Genomic DNA, 13605 nt, shown 5'->3' with positions numbered 1-13605 from the left:
GGCGCAGGTCAAATGCCAAGTGCTGGAATGGCTAGAGATCAGCAGACGAAGTGAGGCCCGGTTGACAGACACCGGATAAATCAGAATGTAATAGCTGCTATGTCGTTTGGATGTCAGTTTTTAGCTCTCAAGTCTTGTCCAGTAAACAGCTGTACTCTCGTTTGCTTTCTTATTGCAGAGAACATTATCGATAAAAATAAATACTAGGTGTTCGGACCAGGCTTCCTCGAATCCGACCTTCAAGAAGGCCCATAACTACGAAATGGAATGTAGCAGCCCACGGTGCCACTCTTCCCGGTTTTGCTTCCCTCCAGGCTCCAGCTTCCCATCTCCAATCAAGAACACTGAACAAGACTTGGCGGAAGTGGTAAGTAATCAAAGAAAAACCCACACGGAACGAAGGAGAGATACGATCATCCATACACATACATTTGAGATTCTGACTCTTGAGCACGCAAGACGCAAGGCAGCATGTGACGTTCACTGCTGCCACCGGCGAGCAGCTAGCTACCTCTTCCCGGCCCTGGCAGCCTCCGTGGACTTGTCATGGAGCAGCACGCTGGCGGTCTCGGACCCGGAGCTGTGCTTCTGCTCCGCCGACCAAGACACAGGCGACCCGACCTTCCAGTACTTGCCGTCGCCCCACTTCCCACCACCGCCGCCGTGGCCGCCGTGCGCTGACTCCTCGCCGTCGGAGTTGGACACCGACACCGCCCGCCAGTTGCTCCACACCCTCAGCATGGTGTAAAGCAGCGCCACGCACACCACCGCCGAGACCAGCGCGATGCCCGCAACGATCACGACCACCTCTGTGCCCGACAGCCGCCCAGCAGGCGACCGCGGCCCACACGGCAGCAGCGGCGCACCGCAGAGCTCGTTGCCGACGAACGACGCCGCCGGGAAGCTCGACAGCCCCGCGGGCACCGCGCCGGAGAGGAGGTTGTCGGAGAGGTTCAGGCGGTGCAGGCTCGTCAGCTGCAGCAGCGAGGACGGTATCTGCCCGTCCAGCCGGTTGGACGACACGTTCAGCCGCTCCAGCTTCACCAGGCTGCCGAGGGACGCCGGGATCTCGCCAGAGAGCCTGTTCCGGCTCAGGTCTAGTATCACCTGTAGCTCCGAGAGCTGCCCGAGCTCCGGCGGGATTGGCCCCTCCAGCGAGTTCTCCGACAACCTCAGCTCGTACAGCTTGTTGCATTGCTGCAGCGCTGGCGGTATGGCGCCGGTGAGGCTGTTCTTGTTCAGGTTCAGAACGTTCAGAGACGTCAGCCTGCCGATCTCCGGCGGGATGCTTCCGGTGAGGTGGTTGTCGCTGAGGGACAGCTTCAGCAGGCCGGAGCAGTTGCCTAGCTCCAGCGGGATGCCTCCGGTCAACGCGTTCCACGACAGGTCGAGCTCGCCGAGTGACCTGAGGCTGCCGAGCCATGCAGGGACGGTGCCCGTCAGGTTGTTCCCGTCGAGCTTCAGATGGGTGAGCTCAACACAGTTAGAGAGCTCTGCCGGGATGTCGCCGGAGAGGTTGTTGAGCGAAAGGTCAAGCATGCTGAGCCTTGTCAGATTGCCTAGTTCGGCCGGTATCGCACCGGTGAGCCGGTTGCCACCAAGCTGGAGCCGCACCATGTTCCTTGATCGGGCGACTACCGCTGGAATGACGCCGGAGAAGCTGTTGTCGGTGAGCGCCAGCACGGCGAGGGAGGTCGAGCCGAGGAGAGGGACGAGGCTGCCGGCGAACCGGTTGTGGGAGAAGTTGATCACGGTCAGGTTCTTGAGCTGGAACAGCGACTCCGGCAGGGGGCCCTCGAGGGAGTTGTTGTACAGAGTTACCACGCTGAGCTCGGCGAGCTGCCCGAATGTCTCGGGCAACGCGCCGGTGAGCCGGTTGTCTGCCAATGCCAGCACCTGAAGGCTCCTGCACTCACCGAGGCTCGCCGGAACGGGGCCCGACAGGTCGTTCTGCCGGAGCTGAAGCACGGCCAGGTTCTTGAGGTTCCCGATCCTCTCGGGAATAGGACCATGGAAGTGGTTGCCGAAGAAGTCCACCTCTTCCAAGCTCGTGCAGTTGGTGAGCTCGTCAGGGATGGTTCCGGACATCTGGTTCTCGTAGAGGAACAAGAGCTTCAGCTTCTGAAGCCTGCCGATCTCCTGCGGTATTCCACCGGTGAGGCCATTGTGGAACAGAGACAGGATCTCCAGGTTGCTCAGGTTCCCTATCTGCGGCTGCAGGCCGCCGGTGAAGCTGTTATTGTGCAGAACAAGGTTGACGAGGCCAGGCAGCCGGTCAATGCCCGGCGGTATCACTCCGGTGAAGCTGTTGTTTGACACATCGATGGACTGAAGAGCAGCGCAGCTGAGCAGCGCCTCGATGCCGCCTTCAAGATTATTGCCAGCGAGGAACAGGTTCTCCAGCAGGCTTGATGAGTCGTCAGCGCAGAGGTCTTCAGGGATGGCGCCGTCAAGGAGATTGCCAGTCAGCACAAGGTACTTCAGGTTCTTCAGTTGTGCAGCAGAGATGCTGACCTTTCCAGAAATGTTGTTCATGGATAAGTCCAGAACCTGCAGCTGGCCCAGCCGGTTCAGTTCTGCCGGAATGGCGCCGGTCAGGCTGTTGCCGAGCAGGTTGAGGTATGTCAAGCTGGAAAGGCTGCCGATCTCCGCCGGAATCTCACCGGAGAACTGATTGTTTGCTAAATTAAGAGACTGGAGATCACTGAAGCTCCCAATAAACGAAGGAATGTTGCCTTGCAGCATGTTATCAGCCACTGACAGAAAGCGCAAGCTTACGCAGCCAGCAAGCTGCTCCGGGATGCCGCCGGTGAGGGTGTTGTTGTCCAGGGCCAGCTTCTGCAACTGCTTCAGTCTGCCAAGCTCAGGAGGAATGGTGCCATTCAGCTGGCAGTAGGCCAGGCCGAGCGTCACCAGCTCCGAGCAGTTGCCCAGGTGCGGCGGGACCTCGCCGTGCAGCCTGTTGTCGCCGATCCTGAGCACCTTGAGGTTCTTGAGAAGACCGAGCTCCGACGGGATGGTGCCGGTGAGGGAGTTGGAGAAGAGGAGCAGTGTCCTCAGGTTCTCCAGCACGCCAAGCTCCGGCGGGATCGGCCCAGTGAGGGAATTGGAGGACAAGTCAATGGACTCGATGGAGATGAGGCCACTGATCGCCGGCGGAATCATGCCTGACAGGCCATACCCGGACAGGTTGAGGCCTGTCACAATGCCCACCTCCCCGGGCAGGCATGTAATGCCATGCCATGAGCACACGTCGGCCTCCAGCGACCAGCCGGAGAGGACACCTTCAGGGTCGGTGAGGCCGGACTTCACTTGCAAGAGAGCAGCAGGAGATGTGGCTGGTGTGGCTAAACATACAGGTGCAAGCAGGATGCAGAAGAGCAGGGATAGATCAGCAAGAACACACGGAGTGAAGCTGCAGCTCTGCTTGATACCCATTGCTACTGGTAAGATGGTATCATGTAGTTGTGTGAGCTAGAAGGAAGTGAGCTTCAGGGATGTTGCTATGGTGACGAGGGGATGTCTATATGCTCCACTGCACAGAGTAGTTGCCCGAGCTGCAAAAGAGGGGGGGAAAAAGAGTTGTCAAACACTACCTGCTCTATGTATCACAGTCAGAGAATGTGTTGGATTCGTATACTGAAAGTGCAATACAAGCCAAATGAGAAGGTGAAAGCAGTTCAGAAAATAAAAAATGCAGATACTGTATCAGAATAATGACCGGCATAGGTTTCGATAATTCTGGCCTAAGCAACAGGTAGTTTAAAGGCTAATCTTGTTGTTTTGACTTGTTACTCTATCCTCTTCTATTTGATTTGTTATGACGAGAGCGAAAAAGGCGCTCGAAATTAGTTAACTATGCGCTTTACAGAGCGTACGTGCTCGAACAGTTCAACTGCCCCCTTGATTTGGTGGCAACAGGACAAGTAGATGATGCTTCCATGCTTTATTTAATAGTCTTTTTGCTTAGTTTTAGTGACAAAAAAAAGTATTGCATACTCTGGTCATCATCCCAAACCCATAGCTTCTGACTATGCAAACAGGTAGATGGATGACATGAAAATTTCTCCTTGGCAGCTAACTGAAGAAAAAAATACATAGCAGTATAGTTATATGAATCAAGGCGAACATGCTACAGATAACTGAAGGTAAATACATATTGATACTTTTAGCTAAATTCTAAATCTAACTTACCTAAAGTTTTGCTAAATTTATAGAAAAGAGTATCAATATTTATATATCAGATAGGTGTACTAAAAATATATTTAGTGACGAATCCAATAACCATTTTTAGTATCACAAATATTGATACTTTTTGTCTCAATTGGTCAAATTTAAAATGGTTTGACTTGGTATTATATTAGAATTACATACTCCCTCCGTCCTGTGATATAGTGTATTCTAGCATTCAAAATTTGTCCACAAATATAATACATTTCAAGGACAAAAACCAATTTTGTATAAAATACTTTCCATTTATCAACCAATCACCATCAATCACGTTGATGATAGCATCTGATTAGGAAATAAAATGAGGGTGCATGCGTCTTTTTATGTTCTCTCTTAATTTGTCCTAAAATTCCTAGAATGCACTATATTACAGAGGGAGTACTCTTCACGATAAGGAGTATTTAATAAGGAAAGAAATAAACCATCACCTTATATGATCTATGTATCTGAATAAATTGCTGGAAAAGGCCAATCATCAAGCAAGCAAGACCCACAAAGGGGCTTTTCAATTATATAAGGCGAGGGAAAGCCAGTTACTTTTGCAGGGGATCGACAGTCACACAATCAAATCGACAGGGGCACAGGAAACAAAGGTGACTCTTGGTTACAGAAAAAAAAAAGAGAGAGACAAACAAAGGTGACTGGAAAAAACAAAAACGATCCACAGTAACCACTGGGCAGAAGCATGCACGGGGCTCACCAGCTCGCACTTGACTTTGCTTCCTGCAGTTCAAATGCAGCAACACCCAAGTGATTCCATAGACGGGACGAGTCCATTCAGATAGAGACAGACTGCTATCTAGTTATCTACTAGTGGCCTTCTCAGCTCTCATCATGCACAACGACGCCCTCCTTTCTGGTTCAGCTTTCAGAGCTAAGACCACATAGTGGAGTGCCAGCTTTGTGCAGCCATTTTTCTGTCAGTTGCTCACTCACTGATTTGGTTAACCCACAATGCTAAGGATTAAGGAATAACTACTTCCAACTTCCATCCAAGTTATTGCTGACTGGATGTAAGGTTGGGGTCTCTCTACATTGTTACCTTGTCTCTTTACTGGAATGGTTAATTGGAAAGGTACAAGTAATAACACAGAAATAGGTTTTGGAGAAGCAAATATAGAGGTAAAAGTAAAATGAGAAAGTGAATCAGCGGTAACTGAACTTATTGCATGATAAGAAGTCGGTAAAAGAACTGAGAGGGCTATATGATCGGATGACTCCAAACCACAACCTACCCGTCCGTTCGGCGACATGAGGACAATGACTTGCGGCTGGTGCAATGGTTGCATCATTGGTCCACGATTGACTTTCTTTGACGTCCGAACAATTTAGTACTGGTTCCTGATGCCTGATTGATCTGGGTTTGACTTGTGCCTCCTTCACACTGTGATTCTTGCTTGCTTGTACGTTTCTTGCCTGCTCACCCACATGATTCAGAGTTGGATAGGACACGAGTCAAAGGACAAGTGTGGGTTGTAAAGCGTGTCATCTGTTCTAGCTTATCTCCAAACATGATACTTAATTCAGTGCTAGAAGGAGAAATGTATTTTAATAAGAGATATCGAAAGACGAGATAGTCTAAACTAAAATCGCGGCGCAAACATTCTTGGACAAATGAATAGTCCATTTAGCATGTGTTAAAATAATAGTGTGGAACTTATATTCCATCTCATAGCTATAACCGCAAGAATGCTACCTTCATAGCCTCAACTAAGAAACACTTACGTGAGTACTTCTAGAACAGTATCTGAATCATAAAAATGGCTCGTGATGTTGCAATTAAATCAGACCTTCACCTTCCGGCTTGCTGCTCAAGAGAAATTTGGAGAATGCACTTAAATAAGATCCTTTCGTTATCATAGAAAAACTGTTCTGTATCATAGGAGAACTACAGAAAAAAAAAAAAGCAAAGAATTTAAGATACTGCACAAAAAGCTATCTGAATCATAAAAAATGGCTCGTGTTGTTGCAATTAAATCAGACCTTCACCTTCCGGCTTGCTGCTCAAGAGAAATTTGGAGAATGTACTTAAATAAGATCTTTTCGTTATCATAGAAAAACTGTTCTGCATCATAGGAGAACTACACAAAAAAAAAAAGGCAAAGAATTAATTTAAGATACTGCACAAAAAGCTAATGTACTCCCTCCGTTCCAAATTATAAGTTGCTTTGACTTTTTTTATACATCTATTTTGTTATACATCTAAATATAATAATATGTGTAGGTACATAGCAAAATGGATGAACCAAAAAAGTCAAAACGACTTATAATTTGGAACGGGGGGAGTAGTTAACATCACAACATGCTAGGCAAGTCGTCCAAGTTATAGCTAAGGCCCAAGAGGTGCAAAACGTGCGCTGCTATGTTGTACAGCCAATTAGGAGTAAGTGGCTTGTTGTTCAGTACTTCAGTTGTTACTGCTTGTTATCATGATTCAAATCTCTTCAGAATTGCTCTAGGCACCAAGCTCTATCCTTCTTTTGAATGTCCTATGTTTTTCGTTCATGGACTCAAAGAAATGCATTTTTTAGCGAACATGTCTCGGCACATGTTTCATTAAGACAACGGACTCAAAGAAATGCAAACACAAGCCAGAAATAATGATCAGTAGATTTCGCTACGCTAACCTGCTGGCTGTGATAGCAAGCAACAAAGGAGGTTCTAGTCTGCAAATCAAAGTGTGAGCATGCATGAGCCAGGCCTTTTCCCATGCAGACATGCAGGAGCACACAGCCACACAAGCATCTGCAAATCTGCAATCAGCTGCCGAGACAAACTTTCCAGTTGGGAGATGTTGGAAAAGCCAATCTGCTTTCAGAGGAATGAACTGAACCTGCTGGTGAAGCGTTGCGGTCATTGACCCAAGCATAGTACTAGGCAGGAGTAGTACTAGTAGGCTAGCAGATTACTAGCTACTATAGCATCTTGGAGGAACGACAGCACTTGCATGATGACGAATTGACAGTACTTGTGCCGGAGGGAAAAGGGAAAGGAGATCCACCAACCTGTGGCCGCGGCAGGCGTACGTCGCGAGTGTCAACGAAGCAATGGATTGAGTTGGGCAGAGATGCGGACGAACGGGACGTCTCGGCATGGCATGTTGAGTTGGAACAGGAGCCGTGCTCGTCAGCTGGGTCGGCGAGTCCAAGGTCCCCGTGCGGCCGTGCACGTTGCATGTCGTCGCTCCCGTCTCGCTCCTCTGACTCTCTTGCGGAGTCAGTGCATGAGTCGCGGAGGATCCCAACTTCCCAAGCCAGTGTCAGCTTGCGCGTAGGCGTCAACAGGCTTGGCAGGCAGCACTGCACAGATGTGCAACCGTGGACTTCTGCTCCGTTTGCGTTTTCATGCCAAGGCAGGGTTGAAGGGACGGCCGTCTTTTGGTGCGCTCGCAGTCGCAGGGCAGTTTGGCAGCTGGCGCTCGATGGCCCCCGCTGTTTGGCTCGCTCCGGCTGCAGCGCCATAACGTCACCATAACGTCGAGCACCTCGCGTGTGGCAGGTGACCGAGACGGCGTCCAATAAAACACGAGCCAGGCGACACCGTGACAGGCAGGGTACTGCAAGATAGCTAGCACTTCTTGAGATCATCGGCGAGCGGGAATGGATAGGGGAGAAACCCGCTGTGCCGCTGCGGAGCTCGGCCCATTCATGGCTGCGTGCGGCGGCGGATCGGGCGGCAGGCAACCACCGTGGTCGTCGCCGCGTGGCACAATGGAAACACGAGGAAACTGGAAAGAGAGCCCCCCTACCCCGCCAGAGGCTATCTATTTGTGTTGGGCTGGAAAAGTTAGTGAAGGTTGGCCCATCCCTGTGTTCCTTCCTTTGGATGCCTAATAGGCCCTTTCGGCCCGTCCATAAACTACTGGTCTGCCTTCGGGCCTCCTGCATTTCCGGCCCGGTTCCTTCACGCTGGCCTGGCCGGCGTTCTGGCCTGGCCCGGTTCCAACAAACTTTCTTAGACCTACGGTTTAAAAGTCGGTAATGATAGGATGCTGACATCCGATGGTAATGATAGGATGTGTGCGTCCATTCCACCCGACACCCGGCACCTGCACTCGCTCACTGTTTCAAAGCGTGCCCGCACTTTGCCTCCGTCACAGGCAGCGACCCAGCGGCGGACGGATTTTAGAGTAAGATATGCCCATGGCAAGAAAATATTTGGATGAACAACCTAAAAAGTTCACAAGAGCCAAGAGCCTAAGACATTTGAATTTTCATTACCTCTGAACATAGCAAAGGCCAAAGGGATTTGAATTTTGATTATCTCTAATCGAAAAAATCAAATCGAGGTACTGGAGCAGTCGGGCTCACCGGCTCCTGTGGCTCGGGTCGTGCTGAGCGAGCAGCTCTGGCTCCGTAGCTGCCGGGGGGGAGCGGGGCGGCAGGGGGGGACGGGGGGCGCCGGCGCCGCGAGCGGCCACGCGGGCGGGCGGCCTGGCGGCGGCGTGGCGCGATTCCGCGTCCGTCGAACTCGAATGTTCCAAGCTGCTGGCTGCCCTACCCCTACGGCAGCCTCCTGATGGGTTTGGGGAGTGGGAAGGCCAGATGGGCCATTGGGCCGTCCGGTTAGGTGTGGCCTGTGGGCTGCTTTTTTAGTTAGATGCGAATTATAGGCAGAAAATAGTGAAGAGTCGCAATTTTGAGACCTTAACTATATTGTACATGTATATACCTTTAAGAACTACTAAAATTTTTCCCAAAAATGTTGGGTATGCCCGGGAATACCCGGGCACAACTGTAGGTCCGCCCATGCAGCGACCCGCCCGCTGCGGTCTTCTCCAGCATGGCGGTGCTGCACCCACGCCCCCATCTCTGGCTGCTCACGCGCTCCATCCCTGGCTGCTCCACGATTCGCTCCCCCATCCCGTATCGTGCCTCCATCCACCTCGTCCATCGTGGAAGGAGAGGCAGGGAAGGCATGCGCCTGCGCCTGGGGTGGCCTGGGGAGGCCTGAGCCTGTGTCCCCATCAACCTCGCACGTCGGCAGGAAGGGGAGCTTTGCGCTTGCGTCTGGGTGTACGCTGGGCCATTGACGTCCCCCTGACTAGCGTATCAAGTATTTCAGATGTTTCAGAGGTATATTGTAAATGTTGTATACCGATGTTGCAAAAGTAGATCGGGATGTTGCACATGTTGTAATGGCTATACATGTATGTTTTAAGTATATGTTTCATCTGTTCTAGACGTATGTTGCAAGTGTTTTATCTGAACGTGGCAAAAGTTGATTTGGATGTTGCATATACATGCATGTTGCAAGCATATGTTTTCAAGTGTTTCAGGTGTTTCATATGTATATTTGCAAGTGTTTTATCTGGATGTTGCATATGTTTGCAATGGTTTCAAATATTTTTCAAACGTTTTCGCAAGTGTTTCACACGTTTGTTTCAAATATTTCATATGTCTTTTATGTTGCATCCGTTGCATCTGGATGTTTAAAAAGTAGATTGGGGTGTTGCACATGGAGTGGACGTGAAAAGCGACTGGCAGCGCGAGCGACGTTCGGGGTGGCTCGGGCGATGTCCGAGACGGTGTGGGCCCACTGCTGGTGCGCTCGAGCCATACACGTTAGGCGCTCGATCCCTCACTTGTGCGGATCGGACGTCCGAGCGCTAGCAGGTCCGTTTAAAAATCCATGCTCTGTACTCTAACAATTGTTTTATATAGGGGCAGAGCCAGGTATCTGGCAGGGTCGTCTGGCAGCGGTCATACCTAAAATAAAATAATATCTATAGAAAAGACCAAATATATGTTGTGTATATATCAATACAAGTAATTACTTCTTGGATTTCTATTATATTTGTTGATCACAAAGTAATATATATTCATATAATGTTGTAGTGAGCCAAGATGCATATTAGATGTTTCATCTTTATAAATTTCGCCACACCTTAAAATTATTTCTGCCTTGGTGAAACTATTTCTGCCTCCGCCACTGGTTTTATATCTTGTCCGACACTCTAGAAAACTAGCTCCGCTGGAGAATGAGAAACCAGAAATAGATAATGTGAATATTCAGAAACCTAGTTGAAGAGAAGTTGTTGGAAGGGGGAGGTGCGTCACTAGAATCTCAATTTGTGTCCGTATGGAAAATATGAAGAGATTCTTGAAGTTGTCGTGAGGTTCGAGTGTCTATCTTCCGTGCTCGGCTCATGGCAAATTGTAGCAGTCTTGATTTGGATCTTTGGAGTAATATTACATACACAAAAGAAAAAAATCCTAGCACCAATCTTTTCTTATGAGTGGGTTAGTCGTCTGGGCTATTGTGTTCTATTTTTTGTGGTTTTCTATTTATTGATCTGTGTGTCTGTAAGGTTTTTAGGTCTGGTTTTCTTATAAACTATATCGATCAATTTTATTCTTCTTAATTCAAAGGTAAAGCTTTTGCCATTACGTTTTTAAATAAAAAAAGTCTTTTCTTATAAACAAGACAACTACCTCGGAGCATGTATTTTATTACCTTATCATATATGTATGTTTACAAAGGAAGACCATGAAGAGGGACACATTTCATTTCCTGCGGCTATATATTTGCAAAGACTGACACGTCACACACACATCATATATATGTTCTCAGAGACTAGGAGTCTATGACAAAGCAGAAGACACATCTTAGTAGGTGGTGGTTAGTGCTGAAGGCAGCATGTTCTCCCTGACGACGGTGACGGGGCAGGCCGCGTGGTTGACCACGTAGCGTAGGTGCTGACGCTTCCCATGAGAACCATCTTAACCGTGCTGAGGCCTCTGTTGCCGACGACCAGACACTACAGGGGCACCTTGTGGACGGCCTCCGTGAGCTTCCTGGCGGGGTCGCCCCACAGCACCTTGGCGAAGACGTGGACGCCTCTCTGGGCGGCGGCCCGCGCGAGGACCTCCATCGTCTCCCGGTCCGGCGCCACGCCGTAGATGTTGCCCACCCGGGGGTCCGACAGCTCCACCAGAGGGATCAACGCTGACAAAGGCAGGCAAGCAGATGAACTTATTGGTCGATGATCATAACAGCCAGGCAGATGATGAAGAGAGAATGGTGGCGTGTGTACGTACGTGATCCGTCGTGCTCCCAGAGGTGCACCACCCCTTGCTCGTACTGGTACGAGGTCTTGACGTGGATCAGGATCAGCCGGTCGCCGGCGGCCGCCAGGTTCGCTGCCGCCCACCGCAGGGCGTTCTTGCTGCACGACGAGAAGTTCACCGCCACGCGCGCCAATGTTCCTCCCGGCCCCGGCCATGGCCATGCCGATGATCGATCCACGCGGCCACCTAGCTAGCTGCTTGTTCCGCTTCAGCATCGAGAAGAGAACTACTGTGTGTGTGTAACACGCTTAGCAAGTAGCAGGAGTAGCTAGCAAGGCGATCACCAGATCTCCTTATAGACGGGCAGACGGCTCAGAAGCCTCAACAAATTAAACTCCAAGACAAAGAGGCAGTGTCTTGTTTGTGTGCTTCATCGATCCGTTCTTTCAGGATTCCTTCCCCATTCCGTCTGTTGCCACGCCACTTGCCGGCCGGATTCCGATTCCTTACCGGCGTTTCTAGTCCGATCCCGCGGCGACGTGGTTCATTCGCCGATCCCAGCGCCAGCGGGATTGCGGAGTTGAGGCTCGGATGAGCTGCGTAAAAAACGGTTTCGAGCAACGGGATAAATTTTTTTTATAGGGACGACGGATGACGGAGTCACTCCTACAGTGACATGTTTGGGAGCTCAGAGACCAACCGCCCCTATAAATAGAACAGTCGAGCCGCCCCTACAAATGGGTCGGTTTTGTAGGTGCGGCTCACTCACCAGCCGCCTCCGATATTGCTATTTGTAGGGGGCGGCTGGTGATTGAGCCGTCCCAATAAATGCATGCGTATAAATACCTCCGATTTGTAGGGGCGGCTCCATCACCAGCCGCCCCTACAAATGACCCATATATAAAGCAAACTGCGGCACCTTCTTTCTCCTCGGGTCACTCACTCCAACCCATTAAAGAAAGATAGGGAGGCCTTGGGCACCTTCCAAAAATTGCTCTACTAAGAGGGTAAGGATTTGGTCTCAAATCCTTTGGTGAAGAGGTTGTAAACGGTAAGAAAATGTTATTCCACACTTTTTTGAAGTTTTAATGGTTGGTTAGTGAGTAATTAGATTTTTACTTTTCTCTCTCTTCTATGGTGCTTAAGCTACTTATGAAGCAAATTAGGCCTAAATTTTGAATGTACTAGGGTAAATTAGGGAGGGGAACAAGATCATACCCTTATTTGGTCCATGTTTCTTGATTTTAGTGAACAATTAGTTAGTTTTATGGATGTTTCATGTGCATGTAGATCTAATCTAGGGTTTGGTTTTTTATTAATTTCGGTTTTGTAAATTTGTGTTTGATGAAATTAGACTAGGGTTTGCATGAAAGATATTGGGTAAAATATAATTGTTGCTAATTGTTGTCTTTGAAATTGTTTCTTGTAATCAACAAATATGTATTTTAATTATTTATGGATAAATGGATCATTAATTAATTTTCTTCTACCATGGTGTGTTCGTATGCTTCATATAATTATATTTGATTTATATTCATATATATCTAAAGTATATACAATTATTCTCAAGTAATTATTAATTTGATTCATTTATATATATATATCTGAATAAGTAGTCATTTATGTTTGTTTTGTTGTTGTTGTAAAAGATGGAGTACACGACCTCTTAGATATATGGTTCGTTAAGGTTCAAGGCAGATTTTCGTGAAGAGGTGGATAAATTTATTGAGGCCGTAAAGAAGCATACAACGACATTGACAGAGAATAAGGATACAATTATTTGTCCATGTAAAGATTGCAAGAACTGTAGGACATGGACAGATGTGACTATAATCAGATCATATTTGATTATGCGAGGATTTGTTGAGGACTATACAATGTGGATTCATCATGGTGAAACGGTTATTGTTAACGACGAGGATGAGGAGGATTACGATGACGAAACCATAGAATCCCTATCCCAATATTCAGTAGAGCTTGATGCACGAATGGATTCGGAGTATGCTAGTGGTTGGGATGGTAACGACGAAGGTGGTGCCAATAATGATGGTGGAGCATGTGTCGGGGATGAAGATGATTTGGAGGATATGATTTAAGCCCTTGGACCAGAGATTTTACTAAATAGCCCGAAAGGTTTAGAAAATTTGAAAAGGGTGACAAAAGCATCGAAGGAGACTGTGTATGGTGTTGAAAAGGGTTATCCAACACATTGGACATCGCTACGTTTTGTGCTTGAGCTACTCATCCTGAAGGCTAAGTACGGCTTGTCAGACTGTAGTTTCAATGATCTATTGCATCTCCTGTCATGGGTGCTGCCACAACCAAACTCAGTTTCCGCCAACACATACCAAGCAAAGAAGGTCAT

At 48.7% G+C, this 13605-nt stretch overlaps 1 protein-coding gene and 1 pseudogene across 2 annotated transcripts; both read right to left on the bottom strand.

Moving 5' to 3' along the window:
- Window positions 1–215: 215 nt before the first annotated feature.
- On the bottom strand, window positions 216–5588 carry LOC136513911 (LRR receptor-like serine/threonine-protein kinase GSO1). 2 transcript variants are annotated; one of them, XR_010773470.1, is made up of 3 exons: window positions 5466–5588; window positions 430–3557; window positions 279–344 (listed from the first exon to the last, which is right to left on the bottom strand). XR_010773470.1 is itself a non-coding variant. In XM_066507891.1 (2 exons), the coding sequence occupies exon 2, from the start codon at window positions 3436–3438 to the stop codon at window positions 508–510; it is 2931 nt and encodes a 976-aa protein (XP_066363988.1). In that variant the 5' UTR covers window positions 3439–3557; window positions 5466–5588; the 3' UTR covers window positions 216–507. The 2 variants fall into 2 exon arrangements, 1 of the variants encoding a protein (XP_066363988.1); XM_066507891.1 differs by having other exon boundaries at window positions 216–3557.
- A 5250-nt stretch (window positions 5589–10838) lies between these two features.
- On the bottom strand, window positions 10839–11461 carry LOC136510563 (uncharacterized; annotated as a pseudogene).
- Between the last annotated feature and the right edge of the window lie 2144 nt (window positions 11462–13605).

The sequence above is a fragment of the Miscanthus floridulus genome, chromosome 16, assembly GCF_019320115.1.
Source record: "Miscanthus floridulus cultivar M001 chromosome 16, ASM1932011v1, whole genome shotgun sequence".
Taxonomy (NCBI): domain Eukaryota; kingdom Viridiplantae; phylum Streptophyta; class Magnoliopsida; order Poales; family Poaceae; genus Miscanthus; species Miscanthus floridulus.
The sequence above is the reverse complement of the archived record's forward strand: the minus strand, read 5'-3'. Positions and strand labels throughout refer to the sequence as shown.